Source organism: Phallusia mammillata, chromosome 2 (genome assembly GCF_965637545.1).
Source record: "Phallusia mammillata chromosome 2, kaPhaMamm4.hap1.1, whole genome shotgun sequence".
Classification (NCBI taxonomy): domain Eukaryota; kingdom Metazoa; phylum Chordata; class Ascidiacea; order Phlebobranchia; family Ascidiidae; genus Phallusia; species Phallusia mammillata.
In genome coordinates this window covers 18,560,584-18,579,097 of record NC_137253.1, presented here as the reverse complement: position 1 = coordinate 18,579,097, position 18,514 = coordinate 18,560,584, and the positions used below count along the sequence as shown (strand labels likewise).

Here is an 18,514-nt window from a genome sequence, read left to right as displayed (position 1 = left end):
GACTGATTGTGGACATAACGATGTAGAAATGGTGATGCATAACAATGTGTATTGTGATGCAATAAAAGTAACTTGAACAGTTGTATATTACTCTATTACCAAAAACATAAAGCAAAAAATATTTTTTTTTCATAAATACGTGGGCGATTAAGTTGATAGTATAAGTCGTTTCAAAGAATACCGCGCGGGCCACTCAAAACCTTCCTGCGGGCCACGGGTTGGACACCCCTGATCTAACGCATCTGAGAAGAATTTGTTACATCAGAGACAAAACAATATGATGATTATGTGCAAACAATCGCCTTCTTTTGTTGAAAACAATGAGCCAATAGAGGTGAATCCTAATGATATAAACACTTCGCAATTTGGGAAGCGCTTCATGCCCATGGGAAGTGTGAAAGCAAAACAAGTTTGAGGTAAAGCTTGTTACCGTTGCATTTAAAAAGTATGGCCCATCACAATACACAGCCTTAATAAACCCCTGTGGCAAATCAAATGCTCTCGAGATCACAAAAACGACAAATAATCGCCAGTAAACACAATGCATTTAAATAGCAGCGTGTTTAAGCTGATGTGCTCCTTGTCCCTGGTAGGGTTCCTCTATTTCTCGACTTTTTCGTTTCTCGAGAAACGAGAAATTAAAAATCCATTTTTCGAGAATCTCCAGAGTCTCGAAATTTTTATTTAAGCCAATTTTCAAACAAAAACAGCGATCGCAAGTAGGTATTTGGTAGCAAACCAGCAAAAAAAACGAAACGACTGTTAAAGATCCAACGCAACCAGGCGTGACTACTACCTGGGAAAGGTGAAAGTTTACTGGCAAAGCTCGTTAAAAATCGCTGTTTCGTAAGCAAAATAAGAAAGTTATATGCTCAATGCGCTGTAGCGAGTTAAAACTAAAAATACACGTAATAAGAGGTGTCGCATTTACTTTTTGTTTATAATACGTGACATAATTTTTCTCAAGAAATTCTTATTTATTTCTCGAGAATCGAGACTAGATTTTTTCAAGATTTCTCGAGAAGGAACTCTAGTCCCTGGTGTTTGTTTGCAGGACGAAAAAATCTGTTTGTAAGTTATAGTTAGCTGAGTCTCACAGTTTTTTTTGCCCGCCAATTTTGGGGGGTTGCATGCGGAAATTTCGCACGAAAGGCGTTTAATTGTACTGTTTTGACCTCTTTTACTTGCTTTGCGCCTGTTAAACCTGGCCTTGCACACGAACTTGCGGGTCGTGCACGCGCGCACGCGGGACATGTCGGTCCTGCACGCGCGAGATCTCGTCGGGAACTGCCATGCTATGCAGAATGGCTTTGAAGTAAAATCACCCCCAACTTTTAAAATTGTCATCATCACCCACCTCAGTGGACAAAATTGCCCCCTGGGGGGCGATGGCGGCCCCATTTAAGAACCCTGTTTTAGAGAGATTTCTTACCCAAAATATGCACTTTTTCAACAGACACTTGCAAGCCAAAAAAATTAACATCTTGAGATTCTTGGGAAATAAACTTATTTTCTCGGTTTCCTAACATACAAAAAAAATCAACGTCATTTGCTCTCTGTCTATTAAGTTTCTGGCGATGAAACTTATGAAGTAAAATGTTCACATTTGGCACAGGGCCTACCACAATCTCGTTTTACTGATATTCACATGACAACATAATCTAAATATTTCATACAGCACTCTAAGTCCTTAACCACACTTGATTGTTAGTGGAATCAAATCTACCTCTTACACAACACATTATAAGGAGCAGTTTGCGTTTCCCATTATCAACACATAACACTTATTTTACTGCATGCATTTTCTGACGAAGTCACCTCAGTGATACGTGCTGAATTAAAATAATATGAAATTTTCGCAAACAAGTCCTACAAACAAAACCAAAACAACAAGCCTGGACATGCGGGTATTGTTTTCACAAACTGGTGCCGCTGTGCTATGTGTCAGTCTGAAACACAACTTACACTGTCAACAAAACTTTTGTTGGTATTTGTGGCACACTACAAACCTGCAACTACACATATCATGGCGACAGCTGCTACTTTGGATCAACTACAAGAGACGGTGTTGTAATGCACCCACTTACGATTGGAGGATTCATTCACGTGACAAAATGTGTGAAAGCATAGACAACGTACAATGCTAAAAATGAAAAACAGGAATTTTCGTTGTTGACACTTGCGAAAATAATAATTATCAACCCTTAATAAGATTTATTTATTTGCAACAAAAATGTTAAACATTGATTCCCGAGGGCCACAACATAGTTTTTGTCGTAATCAACAATACTTTTTTTAGTCATAGAAAACACAAAAAAGACTGTTTGTTTCTAGCGTAGTTCAGTTATCAATTTTGATTTTGAGCTGAAAAAAAAAACAAATCTACAAGATCTTTGGTTATTTTACAAGTTGATTATGTCTTCTTTACACATCAACTTGATACGGAATGAGGACATGATAAATTGTTGGACGATAGGGAAGAAGTTTAGTAATTGCCTCTGTGATTGATTGAGGTATTGCATTTTCGAGCTTGTGGTTAAATTAATAAGTTAATTGTTATTGCTGTGTAGCCTTTGCATCGCGAAAAAACGAAAAGTTATACAGGCTAATCGCTGTCAAACGATTTTGTAATTCATACATTTAAATCAGCGGTTCCCAAACTGGGGTCCGCGGACCTTTAGGGGTCCGTGAAGCAATTTTGCTGGTTCCGCGAAATGGTTGACGTGCCTCTATAGCAGTGCTTTTCAACCAGCATAAAATCCAATCTGAATCACCTCGTCAATCGAGACCAGAACGGGTTCATTAAAGGGAGGTTCATCGGGGATAATATTCGTTTACTGTTCGATGTGATTGACCTTGCTGATAATCAACAATATCCAGGGGCTATACTGTCTTTTGATATGTACAAAGCTTTTGATACAATCAAGTGGAGGCTCATTTACGCCGCATTAAAAACATTTGGTTTCGGAAATAATGTTTTGCTTTGGGTACAATGCTGTTACTCGAATCCCACAAGCACCATACTTAACAATACTTTTTTGTCACGGCAAATTAGAATCAAAAGGGGGGTAAGGCAGGGGGACCCTTTATCTCCAACTCTATTTGTACTTGCCATTGAATGCCTAGCTGCTGCGATGCGAAAAGATGACGAAGTAGGAATTCATTTATTGGGCAATGACTTTAAAGCCTCGCTCCTGGCAGATGATCGTATCGTATCGTATCGTATTTTATTTTGTTCACGTGCACTTGAACGCGACAAGCATAGTAAGTTATGACGATACAATGGCACGACAATGATACGCTGGTTTTTTTGAAAGGGGAACCAAACAATTTTGATGGAGCCTTTGCGATTCCTAATGAGTTTGGCATTATGTCGGGCTGTAAAATAAACATCAAAAAATCGTTAGCGTTCTACATTGGGTCCAAACGATCATCGCTGATTAAACCCTACCTAGATAAAGGCCTTACATGGCCAGAGACCCTGATCGGACGGGTCTGTAGGCTATACTAAAAACTTTGGTTATTCCCACCCTTTCCCACTTGCAATTAAAACCAACAAACGCCCTGATTTTTTACGTAAGTGGTCCGGCCTTTGATTGTCGCGTACTTGACTTAGCGTATTTCTTGTCTTGTTCGTATTCTTTCTCATTTTACTTGTTATCGTAATAAAAAAAAAGGTTGTTTGTATGCATTCGCAATTGCTTGCTATTCATCGTTTAAGATATTTTGCACATAAGCTGCCTAGAAGTTTTCCCGAGCGGTTTGCAAAAGAGAAACTCTTCCTCGAACCCTTTTACGTAGCGAACAAACGTGGAGTTTGCATAATTTAGCAACATCGGATGTTTCGTCAAGACGTGTGCTAAACTTTGTTGGACTCCTCCAAAACTTAGTTGAGAATGTCGGCATTTGATATCGTTACCAAAGTAAGTTTGTCTTTGGCCGCTTTAACCAAAATAGTGTTGGACATTTAGAGTGCAGCTGGCAAGTCTCTCGCCTATCGTGTGCGGTGTATTTCCGTCGCAATCAGATATGAAAACTTTAAATGATACCGGAAGAATTGGTTTATCATTAAAACAAACCCTTAAGAAGTAATGGTTGCATTTGAATCAAATCTAGCCCTTTTCTATTTGAATACATCAAGTTTGGCATTTTTTCACTGGCCCATGAACTTAAACTGGTCTCGTAAAATTGTTAGAAGTTGCGGAACTTACTTTTGCAAAGAACGCACTGCTGACGCTGTGTTCCATCTGATTCTGTTGCACAAAACCATACCTTAAATAGTCTTCTGACCACTTGCTTTATAGTGAATGCTGTTAAGAAACTGAAGATTATTTTTGGACTCATCGCCAAAGATATAATACATATTTTTTATAATTTCGAGGACCTTCGTCGAATCCCTGATACGGCCTTGTCGAACTAAGGTTAACAACGACTGGCCTAAAATGTCAAGAAGTCCACAAATTTACTAATCATTCTATTTAGAAAAGGCGAGTCACAGTCATTACCAACGAAGAGTTCAGTTTAAAACATCCATCAGAACGGGGAATTTGGGTTGGGCTTTATGGCAAAAAATCATCACCATCAAAACGCCTGATAGCAGTCTTGGATATTTTTTGGGACACAATCAGAACTGTACGAAATTACATAATATTTACGCGAAACATATAGACATTTGAAAGGAAACGGTGGCGTAACTCCGAGGTTGTTTCGACAGTTAGTGGTTTACATTCTGAGATAACTTAACTACAGTGTTTTGATTTGAAATACATTGTTGTTGTACCCATTTTTGCTGTCTTTGCTTTGTATTGCATATTTATATCTACAGTAGAGATCTACAATCAAACTCGTTCAGAAAGCCATATTGCAGCACCACAACCCAGTTGAATTGTTGACTTCAACAAAGAAAAGGCTGGGGCCTTTTCAGCATTCAAATCCAAACCAATATCATGGTGTTCCATCTCCTCGTCACGAAATTGTTTAATTGTAGCGAGCAGTTCAGAATGGGTTGAGTTAATATTTTCATTATTTTCACCTTCAGCAAGCAGAGTGCGCAGTTGCCTAAATAAAAAGTTCATAACTAACATGATTTTTTAAAAATATGTTTACTTCCCAGCACAACTTACTGGTTGTAGTGCTCTGAAATTGATTCTTCCACAGCAACTGTGCAAGCCATTGCTGCTTCTTTACCAAGCATTGCAGTTCCAGCTCCAAGGACAAATCCTAGTTTTCCAACCAAACTTGTTTTATGTGAACTGTATTTGGCATCAAAACCCAATTACTTTAACATACCATAATCTTATATTAAAACTAAAAGGGTGGCTAAGCACATATAAAGTTGTCCATTATACATTTCAAATAAACATGAGAAAGTTTGGTGTTGTTAGGTCAAACACCGTGATCAGAAATGGTTTTAAATATTCATGCAATGTAAAGTACAAACTAGCCAAAACTTATTAAATTAAGACACTGTTTGAAGTTTGTCCTATTTTATGTTGTACTTTAAAGGAATAAAGGCGTAAATAAGGAGACTATAGGGTAAAACTCAACATTCAATGACTTGAAACAGCATATTCTATTAACTGTCCAAATTTCATTTAATTTGGACTTTGTTTAAAAAATTCCCCCTTTTTAGGGGGTTGGTGCAGTACATGTTGGAGCTACAGGGTGAAACACAACAATCAGCACCTATAAATGAAAATTCTATGACCTATCTGTTATACTGTCTAAATTTCATTCAAGTTGGACATTGTTTAACAAATTCATCCATTTTATAGGGTTGGTGGGGTACATGTTGGAGCTACAGGGTAAAACACAACAATTAACACCTATAAATGGCAAGATGGACATAAATTCATAACTGGGATCAGCCCTGAAGCTATAAATGGCAAATTCTACAAGCTATCTAAATTTCAATTAGATAGGATTTTGTTTAAAAAATTCACCTATTTTAGGGGTCTAGTGGGGTAAATGTTTGGGCTATAGAGTCAAACAAAACAAAGGCACATCTACATGATTATCTACCACCTGCAAAAGTTTCATTGAAATCCATTAAAGTTTCTGGCGAAAGCGGTTGGACAAACTAAAAATCAAGTAAATCAAAATGTGTCCCCTTCAGGGAAAGGGACCCATAAAAAACACATACCAGCAATATTCCAAACAGGACTTAAAATCGTTGGCCGAGCTCTGTACTTGGTGATAAATTCATTGAAAGTTTTCAAATGGAACTTTTCCTGATCCCACATGTGCTTTTTAAACAAAATGTAAAATCTCATTGCACTTTGCTCAACTTGTTTAAGCTCATGTTGTTTACCAACCAAAAGTTGTTTTTATTTTAACAGAAGTAATCTCTTCAAAGTGCATATTGTAGTTTTAAGAACTACATTGTAAACAAAACTTAATGCACCACTATGCTTTATCAAAAATATACACACCTGTATTGTAGGACCTACTTCAGTCTTTCCAAGCACAAACATCTGTCCAGCATATATTCTATCAGCACCAAGCTCCCCTGGATAATATGAGCATACTGCTGTATCATTTCTAAGTAAAAGGTGAGTAGAATCAATGTTTTCAAAAGCAATTTACACCAGAAATATTTTGAATCTAAAGCAAGAAAACAATAATTGCAAACGGAATGAAAATACCTGCTTGGTCCACTCGAATAATTCGATCATAAAGTTTCCATGTTTCAGCTTTTTCCCTGTTGCTGAATAAACGATTTGATACGATACCTCCATGCAGATTAATTCTTAAAATATATTTACCTTGTTGATATAAAGCACACATTTTAACTTTGGGACCAATCTAAAAACAAATAAAATAACGTATTTACGACATTGCATGGCATTTTTTTAGATTGTTTGTCTTCAAATATCCACTTTGCCGTCACACGCCAACACCAGTCACCGCAATATATGTCAAAACCGATTAAAACTAGAAGAGTGGCTTTCTGATATACTTCCATTTTATATATATATATTCTATACGATATTTACCAATTTACTATACACATCATTTGATCTACACATATGATTGTTTTTGTAAACAAAAACTAATGGGTCCCCACACGCATGTTTGTGCGGATTTACGGTAAACAAATGTTGCGGTGATTTTTACATTCTTAAGGACAAATTTTTAGAAAGCATTAACCCAACAATAAAAAAAATTGTTCGCATTCTTTTTGCACTATTATTGTCATATAATTACAAAAACTTTAAAAAAGAACAAAAAAAATAATTTCAATTGATTCTCTTGCTTTGACCCAGATATTGTGGTCCAAGGTCAGGTTTCAAACACATTTTTTTCTAGAAAGCTGTAACAGTTGTGTTACAGACACTTTAAATTAAAAAGCAATTTGCTACAAGTGTATACATAACAAATTGTTTTTCATTTAACTTTGTTTCGCAAAACGAGTACCATTGACCTGTAGTAACCTCTCAGGGTGCACACGCCAAACGACTGTTTGACCTTTTGACACCGTTTTCAATAGCACGCCGTCATTCGTGTTCAACAATACTGTTAAGCCTAATTTATACATGCCTTGAGTATTGACTCCTAAATTGATTGTTAAAAAAACGCTACGTTATGAAGAAAGTTCTGAGCTGTGTTTGTAATACCGACTAGTTGACCTTAAGTAACCCGTGATCATGCGGCGGCCAACCTGACAGCGAGCATTTAAAAAACATTTATTTGGCAAAAAAGTCAAGTTAATTTTTTCATCTTAACTTTTATTAACAAAGTTTTTCTTGACATATACAAAACCGAAGCACGGTTATTAGGCTTAAATCACGTCATAGGTGTAAAACCTTCGCCAAAACTAAAAATGTGAGTGATAACTTAATAAAACGACATAGCATTGCTGTGCAAAACAGCTGATTTCTAGTCAAGCTGAGCCCTCCCGCTATCGTAAACCAGTGAGTTACTCTCTTGGTACTTCTGCCTACAGTGTCTTTCTTGACCAAACGAGCGTTAGACACATTTACGTTTCGGGGGCCTGTGGGTGAATCTCTGGGTCATACGGGGTCAAAATTCACATGGACCATCTTTAGACCAATATCTGTAATGTGTGTAAAATTGAAAAAGTTTGAACCATTCTTTCTTGACCAAAACGTGGGAACAATAGCCGCGCTAAAAATTTCACGTTTTGGGGTGCTGTGGGTGAACCGAGGGATCAAACGGGGTCAAAATTCACATGGACCATCTTTAGACCAATACCTATTATGTGTGTAAATTTGAAAAAGTTTGAACCATTCTTTCTTGACCAAAACGTGGGAACAAATCCGCGCTAAAAATTTCACGTTTTGGGGGGCTGTGGGTGAACCGAGGGATCAAACGGGGTCAAAATTCACATGGACCATCTTTAGACCAATATCTGTAATGTGTGTAAATTTGAAAAAGTTTGAACCATTCTTTCTTGACCAAAACGTGGGAACAAATCTGCGTTAGAAAGAAAAAAAGAAAAAAGAAAAAAAGAAAAAAAAAATATAGACAAAAACAATATGTGTCCCCTTCAGGGAAGGGGACCCATAATAAACTAATTTCAACTAAAACCTCTATTATTCGAAAATGCTAACAATCTCAATGGCCTGGCCCCAATATTTCGGATTTTCCCTTGTAATCCGCGCAAATTTAGGCTTTTGACGTGTAATCCGCGCAAAAAAAAGTTGTCCGCACAACTTAGCACAGCTTCCATAGGTAACTTCAATAAACTTTCTGTAAAATTTTATATTTGCGTTGAACAATGAATCGTAACTTACCGATCGTCACGCTTGCAATAACATTTCTAATACGATAACATAGTCGTTTGAAGTACATTTATCAGTATTTTTAGGACGTAGTTATGACCAGGTTTTTTTTAAGGTTTGGTTTGGGTGACCGCTAAGTAGTTTTAAGAGACCGCAATTTTTTCATTTAAATATCAAAAAATAGCCATATCCAAATTTTGGGAAACCGCTGGAGAAACTTGGGGGACCGTTTCGGTCCCCCAAAACACCTTAAAAAAACACTGGGTTATGACATTAAAGTGACTGCCGGCTCGGCAAGTTACATTAAATAATGTTTTTTGTTTGACAAATAATTAAAAGCAGTTTGGGTGCGCAATAGAGCAAAACTGAAGATTCGTAGTGTTTATTTGTTGTTCTTTTTGTCAGATAGTGTTGCAGGCGTTACATGCAAAGTGCGTTAATCGTTAAATCCACCTGTCAATCAAAAATCTATCAATCCGCGCAGAAAATTGTAAGTCCACGCAAACATCCGCGCGAAAAAATGACGAAAACGAAAAACGCTTGTAAGTCGAAGTATCCAGTAATAAGTCAGACATTTTCTTGTCGTAATCTGGGCGGTTCATGATGACAGTACAGTTACCTTTGTCTGCGGGTATGATCGAGTCTGCGGCGTTTAAAGCGTGATCCAACACGTAAGTCGGAACGCGTCCGAAGTGGCGAAACTAAATTCATTGCGACGTCACTAATGCATTCACCACCAACAATCGCTCAATTCAAACCGAAGAGAAACTGCCCATAAAATATAACGTTCGTCATAACCTGAAAAACAACGGATTGAACTTGAAGAATTATTTATTTTGGAACGCATTTGTTGTAAATATTGCTGTTGCTTTGTGTCTCATTTGCATTGTACGCAACAATGAGCAAGCATTCATTGTTCAACAATCGAATATATGCCATCATAATCAAGGCATTATTGCCACATAAGGTTGCGGTTTTAAGGCATGGTCTGTGGCCATACCGATAATAAGTTTGTTTAAAAGCAAAATTGTTAAAGCTTTACTTTACATTTAACGATTTTTGTACCATATCGCTACATACTAACCAAAATATACACACCCCCAAACTTCGACAACGACGTAAGAGCCGCATGCGGCTCGCGAGGCGCGGGTTGGACACCCCTGTTCTACGGCGTATGATGCGTGACTTCGGCGTAGCGGTTGACGTTCAACCTGCCAATACTCTCCGCAAGCTACTAAGTCACCCGAAAGATCCAATCAGCACCTTTGAACAACGTGGTGTTGTATATTCTATTCCCTGCGCTGAGTGTCCGTTAATATATATCGGGGAGACTGGAAGGTTACTGTCACAAATATTCTAGACCGCCCCATGACAATATCCCGCAACCCAATTACCACGGATCATGGGCAATCTCGGTTTGTCTAGAGTCCATCGTTGCAGGCGCTATTGTGTGTCATTTTTCTAATGTGCTAGTTTTATCGCGTCGCCATTACCCGTTGCAGTGCCCATTGTTTTATCCATGGGAAATGGTCATAGTGAGTTAACGCCTTTTTTCTTATCATTGTTACGTCAGAGATATATAAGCGCCCCGTCTAACGATATAAGAGAAAATAACATAACATAGAATAAGATAGAATTGAGTGATAACTGCGAAGTAGTGCTGGATTGTTTGTTTGTTGTTTTGGTTGGACGTGAATAAATGTAAAAGAAAAGGACTGCTGCCGATCAGAGTACACGAGCGTTAGTTGTTAAAGAACTTCCGATAGTTAGTCCCAAATCTTTTGCGTAACCGTGCAAACGGGAACGTGACATCTGGGGGCTCGTCCGGGATCTGACTTAAAAAACGCGAAGTTGAACACTAACCCCTGTAAGATCGGCAATGGCGTCTGCAAGCCAGTTGACGAGGAGTTACGCGAGTACGTGAGGGAGCAGATGGAACATGACCGTGAGGAAAGGAGATTTAACCGTGAGGCTGAACAACAAAGACGTGAAGATGAGCAAAGAAAACAAGAAGTGGAAGAACGGCAACGAAACCGCGAGCACGAGCTGGCTATGAAGAAGCTTGAGCTTGAGCTGGAAGCTTTGAACCGCCGTAGAGAAAAAACAAACAAGAATGCCGACCTGGATCGTGCCCACCTGGTGGAAGATGAGCAGGGGCGCATTCCAGGGCCAATGAATAAACGGCTGGTGACAACTTCTGTTGGGAAGACGAAAATCTGCGAATCAATGGAGCAAAAAGTCAAATCGCTAGAGGAGCAAACGAACTTGTCGCAAGGTCACGCTGAAACGGAAGTGGAGATGTGTGACGAAGAAGAATCAGGTTCTGCGACACAAGCGACGGAGCAAAACGCCACGGTTGAGACGATGATCAGTGAGCAAGAAGCCGAGTTGTCGCAGGAGTTGGACAAAAAGCAAATACATACAGTAGAGGGAAGCAAGACGGTTTCTTCTAACCAGACGACGGCGAAGCAGAGCGGCATATCACACGCTGTCATCAATGAGCAAGATCAAGAATTGGTTCAAAATCGCCCTAGTGTTGAGGTGCAAACACTGGATGAGAGAATGTCTATTTCTTCATTGCAACATGTTCTCGAGAAACCAACTGATGACAGTCTCGTTGTATCGCCGACCAGTGAGTACAATATTCAAAGCGCATGTATCCGTGTCCTGTCGTCCGTGACAACCCGCCCTCAGATGAAACAGCCCATGCAGTCAGGTGGCGAATTTGCGGAATCATCCTTCCGAGATTCGAAGCCATGTCACTTCCGGGGGGATTTCCACACGTGGTTCCGGTGCAGACGTAAGCAAAATATTGGATAGGAAAAGCGATATCTTCAGCAGGCAAGAGCTTTGACTTTCGGATGGCACTGATGAGTTGTGGGAACATTTGTGTCAGATTGAGCGAGATTTTCTTGTTTGAAGAAAATCTCCTTTTAAAAACGGGGTTGTGTCACAAATATTCTAGACCGCCCCATGACAATATCCCGCAACCCAATTACCACGGATCATGGGCAATCTCGGTTTGTCTAGAGTCCATCGTTGCAGGCGCTATTGTGTGTCATTGTTCTAATGTGCTAGTTTTATCGCGTCGCCATTACCCGTTGCAGTGCCCATTGTTTCATCCATGGGAAATGGTCATAGTGAGTTAACGCCTTTTTTCTTATCATTGTTACGTCAGAGATATATAAGCGCCCCGTCCAACGATATAAGAGAAGGTAACATAACATAGAATAAGATAGAATTGAGTGATAACTGCGAAGTAGTGCTGGATTGTTTGTTTGTTGTTTTGGTTGGACGTGAATAAATGTAAAAGAAAAGGACTGCTGCCGATCAGAGTACACGAGCGTTAGTTGTTAAAGAACTTCCGATAGTCAGTCCCAAATCTTTTGCGTAACCGTGCAAACGGGAACGTGACAGTTACTCAATACCCGCCGAAAAGAACATCAACGGGATGTTGCCAACAGCGACGCGAAGAAGTCGGCCCTTTCCAATCACAAGGCCACCGTATTGATTTCAATGCGGCGTCTGTTGTAGCCCGGGAGCCTGACTACAGGAAAAGACTATTTCTTGAGTCATGGAATATTCACCAACGGGGCAACACAATGAACATCAAAACAGAAAAAAAAAGATTAGAAGCCCAATCATTTGTTATCGCGCCGTGTTTTCGTTGTGACGTGCTTGCGTTCCATTCTTTTTTTCCTTTGTCTATCGTGCACTGTACTAGTCGCATTTAGTGTTATTTACCCTGATGAAGACGACCTGTATAGGACGTCGAAACGTCGGAATAAAATTACATTTGCCAGAAGAGCTCTTTAAACTTGATACTATGCCTGGCAGCAATAGCTGATATATACCTAGGATTAGTGATCTTTATTTATGTGTACCGATAACGTTTAAAACAACGTCATATCTACATCGTCTGGCGTAGACATCTTACCAAAAAATAACGTCATACAATGAGTTACGTCATACAATGTGATTTTAAAAATTAGTAATCACGTTTGGTTGAAAGTATGTTTAACGCAAATAAACAACGTCAGAAGTACGTCGTCAGGAGGAATTGCAAAAATTCGTTAACAACGTTTTATCTGCGTCGTCTGGAGTCGACACTTTTACATTAAAATAACGTCACGAATTTTTATTACCCGTTTTTTACAACATCCTATATACGTCGTCTGGAATCCACAATTTTAAGTAAAAATAACGTTTTGTCGCAACGTCTAATCAAACAAACTTTTACGAAATAACTGTAATAAATTTTGATGCTATTAGTTTAAACAGGGCGAAAGAAGTCTGCGGAAATAATCATGCTGATTCATCTATTTTAGGGTTAGTGGGGCTACAACCCAATCAGAATTTTTGTCCGATTTATACCCGATCATGTTTGAACTCTTTTGGGTTTTCTCCGATTATCGTTGGCAAATTATCTCAACGATAATAAGTGCATAATCTATGCATGTATTTTCTACGATCGTCATATATGACCCAGTTTCTTAATTTCAAAGGTAATAAACACATGATCACACCATATAATTCTATGATCACACATCTGACGTAAGTTTTCAATTTTGACCAGAGTACATTTTTAAATTGCATCCCCCGTTTTTTATCCCCTTGCAATAAACATCAGAGAGATTTGCACTGAAAGAAGTATAAATCAGATATAAAGTAATAATCAAGAATTACTTCGATTTGAGATCTTTATTGACCCAGAAAATAAAAGTTTGGATTATGATATTAGATTGTACATTTTTTGACCATGCGGTAACTGGTGAGACAATCTTGCAAATTACTTGTTTAGCGCGTTTTTTGCGTCACGTCACTTGTTTTAGCCAATAAGTGCCTTTCATCGTTATCTCGGTCACGCTTGACAAACGCGCTCTGAAAAAAAAGTTAAGGTAGGCGACAGGATTGGATTGCCGACCAAGAAAGGTAAGACTTGTTTGTTTGGACATTAAATACTGCTATTTTAGTAAAAAAAGTGTTGTTGCCAGTCATGTTTTATAAACCTTTCCTTTTGCTTAACATGCAGTGTTGTCAGTGTTATGTAGGTTTAGGCCACAGCTTGCAAACCTTAAACAAACTGCTTTGTGTGTGTGTGTTCAGCTCTATGCATTGAAAATGCCTGGTAAAAGACCGAAGCTCCAAAGAACTTTTTATAAGCCGTACAGTGACTTATCACGAAAGCAGAAATGGCTTCGACGAAAAAATGCACAGCAGTTGTGTGAGACTACATGCAGCGATAACAGTTTGGGACTAGGTTCACAAACTGTGAGTTTAGACATTCCTACTTCAAATTTGCCTGTGTCTGCACTAATTATATCTTCAAATAATGAGATCGAAAATTCAGCAGCTGGGAAAAATGATGCACAAGATGTAGAACAAAGACCATTGACAGTAACTGAATTAATAACTGATTGGGCTTTATCACAAGTTAATGTACCAAAAGCTGCAGTCACAGCACTTTTAAAATCACTGCAACAAGTCCATAGTAACCTTCCTTGCAGCTATAAAACTTTAATCCCATCTCCAAATCTTGCCTATGAATGTATGAATGAAGGCAGGTACATTCACATGCCCAACTGGGTATCAACATTAAAATCTGTGTTAGGTTATTGTTATAGCAGTTCGAATGGATCTGTACCTTATTGCCTGGTAATAAATATAGATGGTTTGCCTTTGTTTCGACATTCACCTGACTATAAGCTATACCCAATCTTGGTGTCAGTGTACAAAACAAAGATGTGGCCAATTTGTGCGGGAATCTATTGTTCTGAAACAGGTTGTAATCGAGAAATGCCAGATCCCGGAACCTTTTTGTCAAAGTTTTTGTCAGATGTGAAAGAACTGATTTTAAATCCCATTGTTATCAATGATGTTTGCTTCAATCTTAGTAAAAACTGCATCTTTGTTTGCGATGCCCCTGCCAGAACATCGTTAAAAAAAATCAAAGCACACTCCGGTTATAGCAGTTGTGAGCGATGTCACATTGTGGGAAAATATGATTCTTTATCGAGACATGTATGTTTTTTAGAAACCAATTGTCAGCCTAGAACTGATGCACTGTTTGCATCAAGTTCATGTTCTTTTCACCATAATGATGACACTTCTGTACTGACAGAGTTTGGAATCCCTATGGTTTCTTGTTTTATATTAGATTACATGCACCTTGCCTGCCTTGGTGTTATGAAGCATCTACTTTCCTTTTGGAATGGATCTTATCGGTAATAAACAGTTTTTTTTTAAACATAGGATGTAATAAAATTTACTTCTTTTTCATTTGCAGAAAAAGACATGCACAGCTTTCTAGTTGTGCGATAAGACTTCTCAGCACCAAAATCAATGAAGTAAAACTGTATGTTCCAAAAGAATTCAACAGAAAACTTAGGCCCATGGCTGAGTTAAGTTACTGGAAAGCAGCAGAGTTTCGGATGTTTCTTTTGTATGTTGGTGTTGCAATTCTAAAGGACAAAGCAATAATGTCGAAGCAAACATACAAGCATTTTATTAAATTTAGTATTTCAATGAGAATATTGGTATCACCGTGTCCAACTGATTCAGACATTGATGTGTCTCGAAAGTTGTTGAAAGAGTTTTGCATGGATTGTCCCAAATATTACCAGGATGGTTTCATGTCTTACAATGTGCACAGTCTAATCCACTTGCCAGATGATTGTTATCTCTTTGGTTCTTTAGAGCTAATAAATTGTTTTCCTTTTGAGAGCTATTTGGGTATTTTAAAACAATGTGTGCATTCTGGCTACAAGCCTTTTGAGCAAGTGGGGACACATGCCTACAACCAAAATGAAAATATTGTAATATCCATGAAGAAAGAAGTTTTATCTTTGCCTCCTGGTTGTGTTTTTAAATGCAATGTAAATGGCTTATCATTGACTGGGTTTGAAAGAACCGATGTACGGCATTATAAAAGAGCAAGGTTGTTTAATGGTTGTACTATTTCTGTTTCAAATGTTGCAGATTCCACCATAAAAAGTGGATCTGTTATTGCTGAAGTAAATGATATTGTTACATTCAATTCAGACAAGTATTTTGTAGTAAAAAAATACTTAAAAATGAAACAACTGTTTAAAACACCCGTTTCATCGTTCACTGTTGGCATTTTTGTTGTTTTTGATTTGGAAAGTGATTATTGTCTTGTGCCATTTGATGTATCTGTTAAAAAATGTTTTCTATTACCTTATGGTAAAAAGTTTGTGGCCATTGAGTTACTTCATTAGGCTATATAAATTAAAACAAAAAAACTATATGAATATGGTCAGTCATTTCAAAACCATGTTTTTGTTTAGATTTCTGAAGTTTAAAAAATGAAAAATTTTGTGTGTGTGAGATTTATCCGAGGAAGCAAATCTGATATTGTTTGTAAACAATGGATGATTACTGAAACACGATGCCGATGGCCACAAAATGACCAAAATGTACAAGAAATGGTTAAGAATAAAGTTTTATCGGAAGAAAATTGGAAAGTATTTTCATGTGAAATTTTATGTCAGTCAAGTAAGTATTTTTACTTGCAAATGTCAACAATATTCTCCTAATTCACAAATATGGTGTATCTTCCTGAACTTTTGCTTTAAATTACACTTTAACTATTACATTGAACAAAATCCTTTGTGTGGCCTTGAGGTGTAATTGTTGGCTACATAATTTGTTCATGTTTATTAGATTCCTATGATCGATGCTTAAAAAAGGCTTACACTACCGAGGAGCTTAATGACTCCTCCGAAGATGATGGCAGCACCAGTACACAAATACCTACACTACAGCGGGAGAATGCTATTGCACCAAAAAGGTATGTTTAGTGGGTAGAATACAAACAATGTATAAACTACATTGCAAATTTAATGCTTGTGTTTCAGGATATTTTTATCTCCTCAACATCCAGCACCAAGAAAAAGGGCAAAGGTAGATGACCTAACTAATCTGAGCAACATTTGTTGGGAGTTGAACATTATCAGAACGGATGTTGCTAATGTTTTGAATGCTGTAAAATCCAACAAAGTCATGATTGAAGATGCTCTTGCCTATATCAAAAGTTTAAAACAAGTAGAACACCAAAAGGAAACTACATGGACAGCATTTCAACCAGCTTCATCAGAAGAAGAACTAAGTCAAATTCTGAATAACTTTCAAGTAAAGATGGTGTTTTATTTTTAAAATGTTTGTTATACACAATGTTTATAATGTTCCAGTAGAATTTATAATGTTTTCAAATATAATTTTTTGGTCAGAGTTATTTGTTAAGTACTTCTTATATTTACAGGATTTTCAAAATATTGGAAGAAAAATTGATCGCGGAATGCTGCGTGCAACTGAGAGCATTTATGAGGTGCTTCATGACAAGGCCCTTGGCTATGACCTACTCATGGTCTGGACTTGGCAGTCAAAGAAAAGCAACTAAGAAACCATTTGGTGGTTCTCAATTGGATGATGTCCGTCGAAGTAAGTTATATTTACACTCAACTCAACACCTGTGGCATTGCAGGTTATGAAAAAGGTTTTGGGGTTAATGACCAATATTTGTAGATCTGTTAATCACTGATGCCTAACCTATTGGCAATGGAGAAATAAAATAGGTAAACAATAGAACAAATTTATGGCTGGTATAGGATTTTTTCAGTTTGCCATGTACCCCTGGAGGTCCACAAACCGCAGTTTGGCATTTCTTGGTTTCAACTGCCCAACAGTTTTGCAACTTTATTGACATTTTTCCTTGTTTAGAGTGTCTGCAATTCACAAGCCATCAATCAGCAAGCAGTCAAGAGGTTGTCAATGACATCAAGGCAGTATTGTCCGGTGCTGCGGACTGGGATGGCGGCAGAAATTTAAGAAAAGGCGAAAAGGACAACAAAACATGTGAAGGTGCAGATGTTTCATCTGATGATACCATAAAATACGTTTCATCAGAAGATACAGATTCTGATTGAGTGCACACTGCACTTGTTAGTTGCACACCCTTTTCGTTATAATACCTTCGCTATCTTGCACATGTACTTTTTTACGCATTTGCAAAAGTCGTGATTTTTGTTGTTTCATTTGACTGGTGTAATGTGAAATAAACGTTGATAGACACTATTGCAAGTCTTGATTATGTGTGGATTATGACAGATATGCGTGTATTATCAATGGGCATCATGCTTTTTACAAGCATGATGACAAACATGATTCATCCAAGAAAATCTATCTATGGCCGATGTTACATTTGCGTGCACAATCGGGGATAATAACAATGGGCAATATAGGACATGTCTAGCGTATTATCATACATGAAATCGTGATAACTTTGCTTTGATCGGACATAATTTTTCCGATTGGGAAGGTAAAACTTCACAATTAACACCTAAAAATAATATATTGCACAAACTGTCAAAATTTCAAACAACTCGACCAATTACACCCGTTTTAGGGGTTAATGGGGGTAAAGGTGGGGCTTACAGGGTAAAACACACCGATGGATGATGTATTCTACAAACTGTCTAAAGTTTTTTCATATAGCCTAGATCTGGCGTTCTTTAAAAGATTCCATTTTACAATAATCAGCACCTATATAGGGTGTATGTAAATACCGCGTGACTGCTGTTGTCGACCTTTATAGCCTATACTGCGTAACTGCTCGGACCATTTTTTTGCTGTGGCTTTTGAGTCAAACAAAACAAATGGCACATCCACATAACTATATCTACCATCTGTAAACGTTCATCCAAATACACCAAAAGATTTTAGCGCAATAAATCGCATGGACAAACTTCACC

The 18,514-nt window shown here is 37.9% G+C and overlaps 3 protein-coding genes, 1 long non-coding RNA gene and 1 pseudogene across 5 annotated transcripts; 4 read left to right on the top strand and 1 right to left on the bottom strand.

Moving 5' to 3' along the window:
- Positions 1-4,461: 4,461 nt before the first annotated feature.
- On the bottom strand, positions 4,462-6,838 carry LOC145212719 (NADPH-dependent 3-demethoxyubiquinone 3-hydroxylase, mitochondrial-like). Its single transcript, XM_080080953.1, has 5 exons — positions 6,645-6,838; positions 6,432-6,508; positions 6,143-6,245; positions 5,124-5,220; positions 4,462-5,058 (listed from the first exon to the last, which is right to left on the bottom strand). The coding sequence occupies exons 1-5, from the start codon at positions 6,784-6,786 to the stop codon at positions 4,839-4,841; spliced, it is 639 nt and encodes a 212-aa protein (XP_079937079.1). The 5' UTR covers positions 6,787-6,838; the 3' UTR covers positions 4,462-4,838.
- Positions 6,487-7,174, top strand: LOC145212720 (uncharacterized). Its single transcript, XR_013856774.1, has 2 exons — positions 6,487-6,551; positions 6,856-7,174. It is a non-coding gene; the product is annotated as an uncharacterized LOC145212720 (long non-coding RNA).
- Positions 7,175-10,075: 2,901 nt separating this feature from the next.
- LOC145212718 (uncharacterized) lies at positions 10,076-12,064 on the top strand. The gene has a single exon (XM_080080952.1). The coding sequence runs from the start codon at positions 10,677-10,679 to the stop codon at positions 11,562-11,564; it is 888 nt and encodes a 295-aa protein (XP_079937078.1). The 5' UTR covers positions 10,076-10,676; the 3' UTR covers positions 11,565-12,064.
- A 1,354-nt stretch (positions 12,065-13,418) lies between these two features.
- On the top strand, positions 13,419-17,837 carry LOC145212717 (uncharacterized; annotated as a pseudogene). Its single transcript, XR_013856773.1, has 6 exons — positions 13,419-13,676; positions 16,052-16,259; positions 16,428-16,554; positions 16,622-16,895; positions 17,026-17,204; positions 17,484-17,837. The product of XR_013856773.1 is annotated as an uncharacterized LOC145212717 (transcript).
- On the top strand, positions 13,675-16,052 carry LOC145212715 (uncharacterized). Its single transcript, XM_080080951.1, has 2 exons — positions 13,675-14,968; positions 15,031-16,052. Exons 1-2 carry the CDS (start codon positions 13,866-13,868, stop codon positions 15,980-15,982), a joined length of 2,055 nt encoding a protein of 684 aa, XP_079937077.1. The 5' UTR covers positions 13,675-13,865; the 3' UTR covers positions 15,983-16,052.
- Positions 17,838-18,514: the final 677 nt, after the last annotated feature.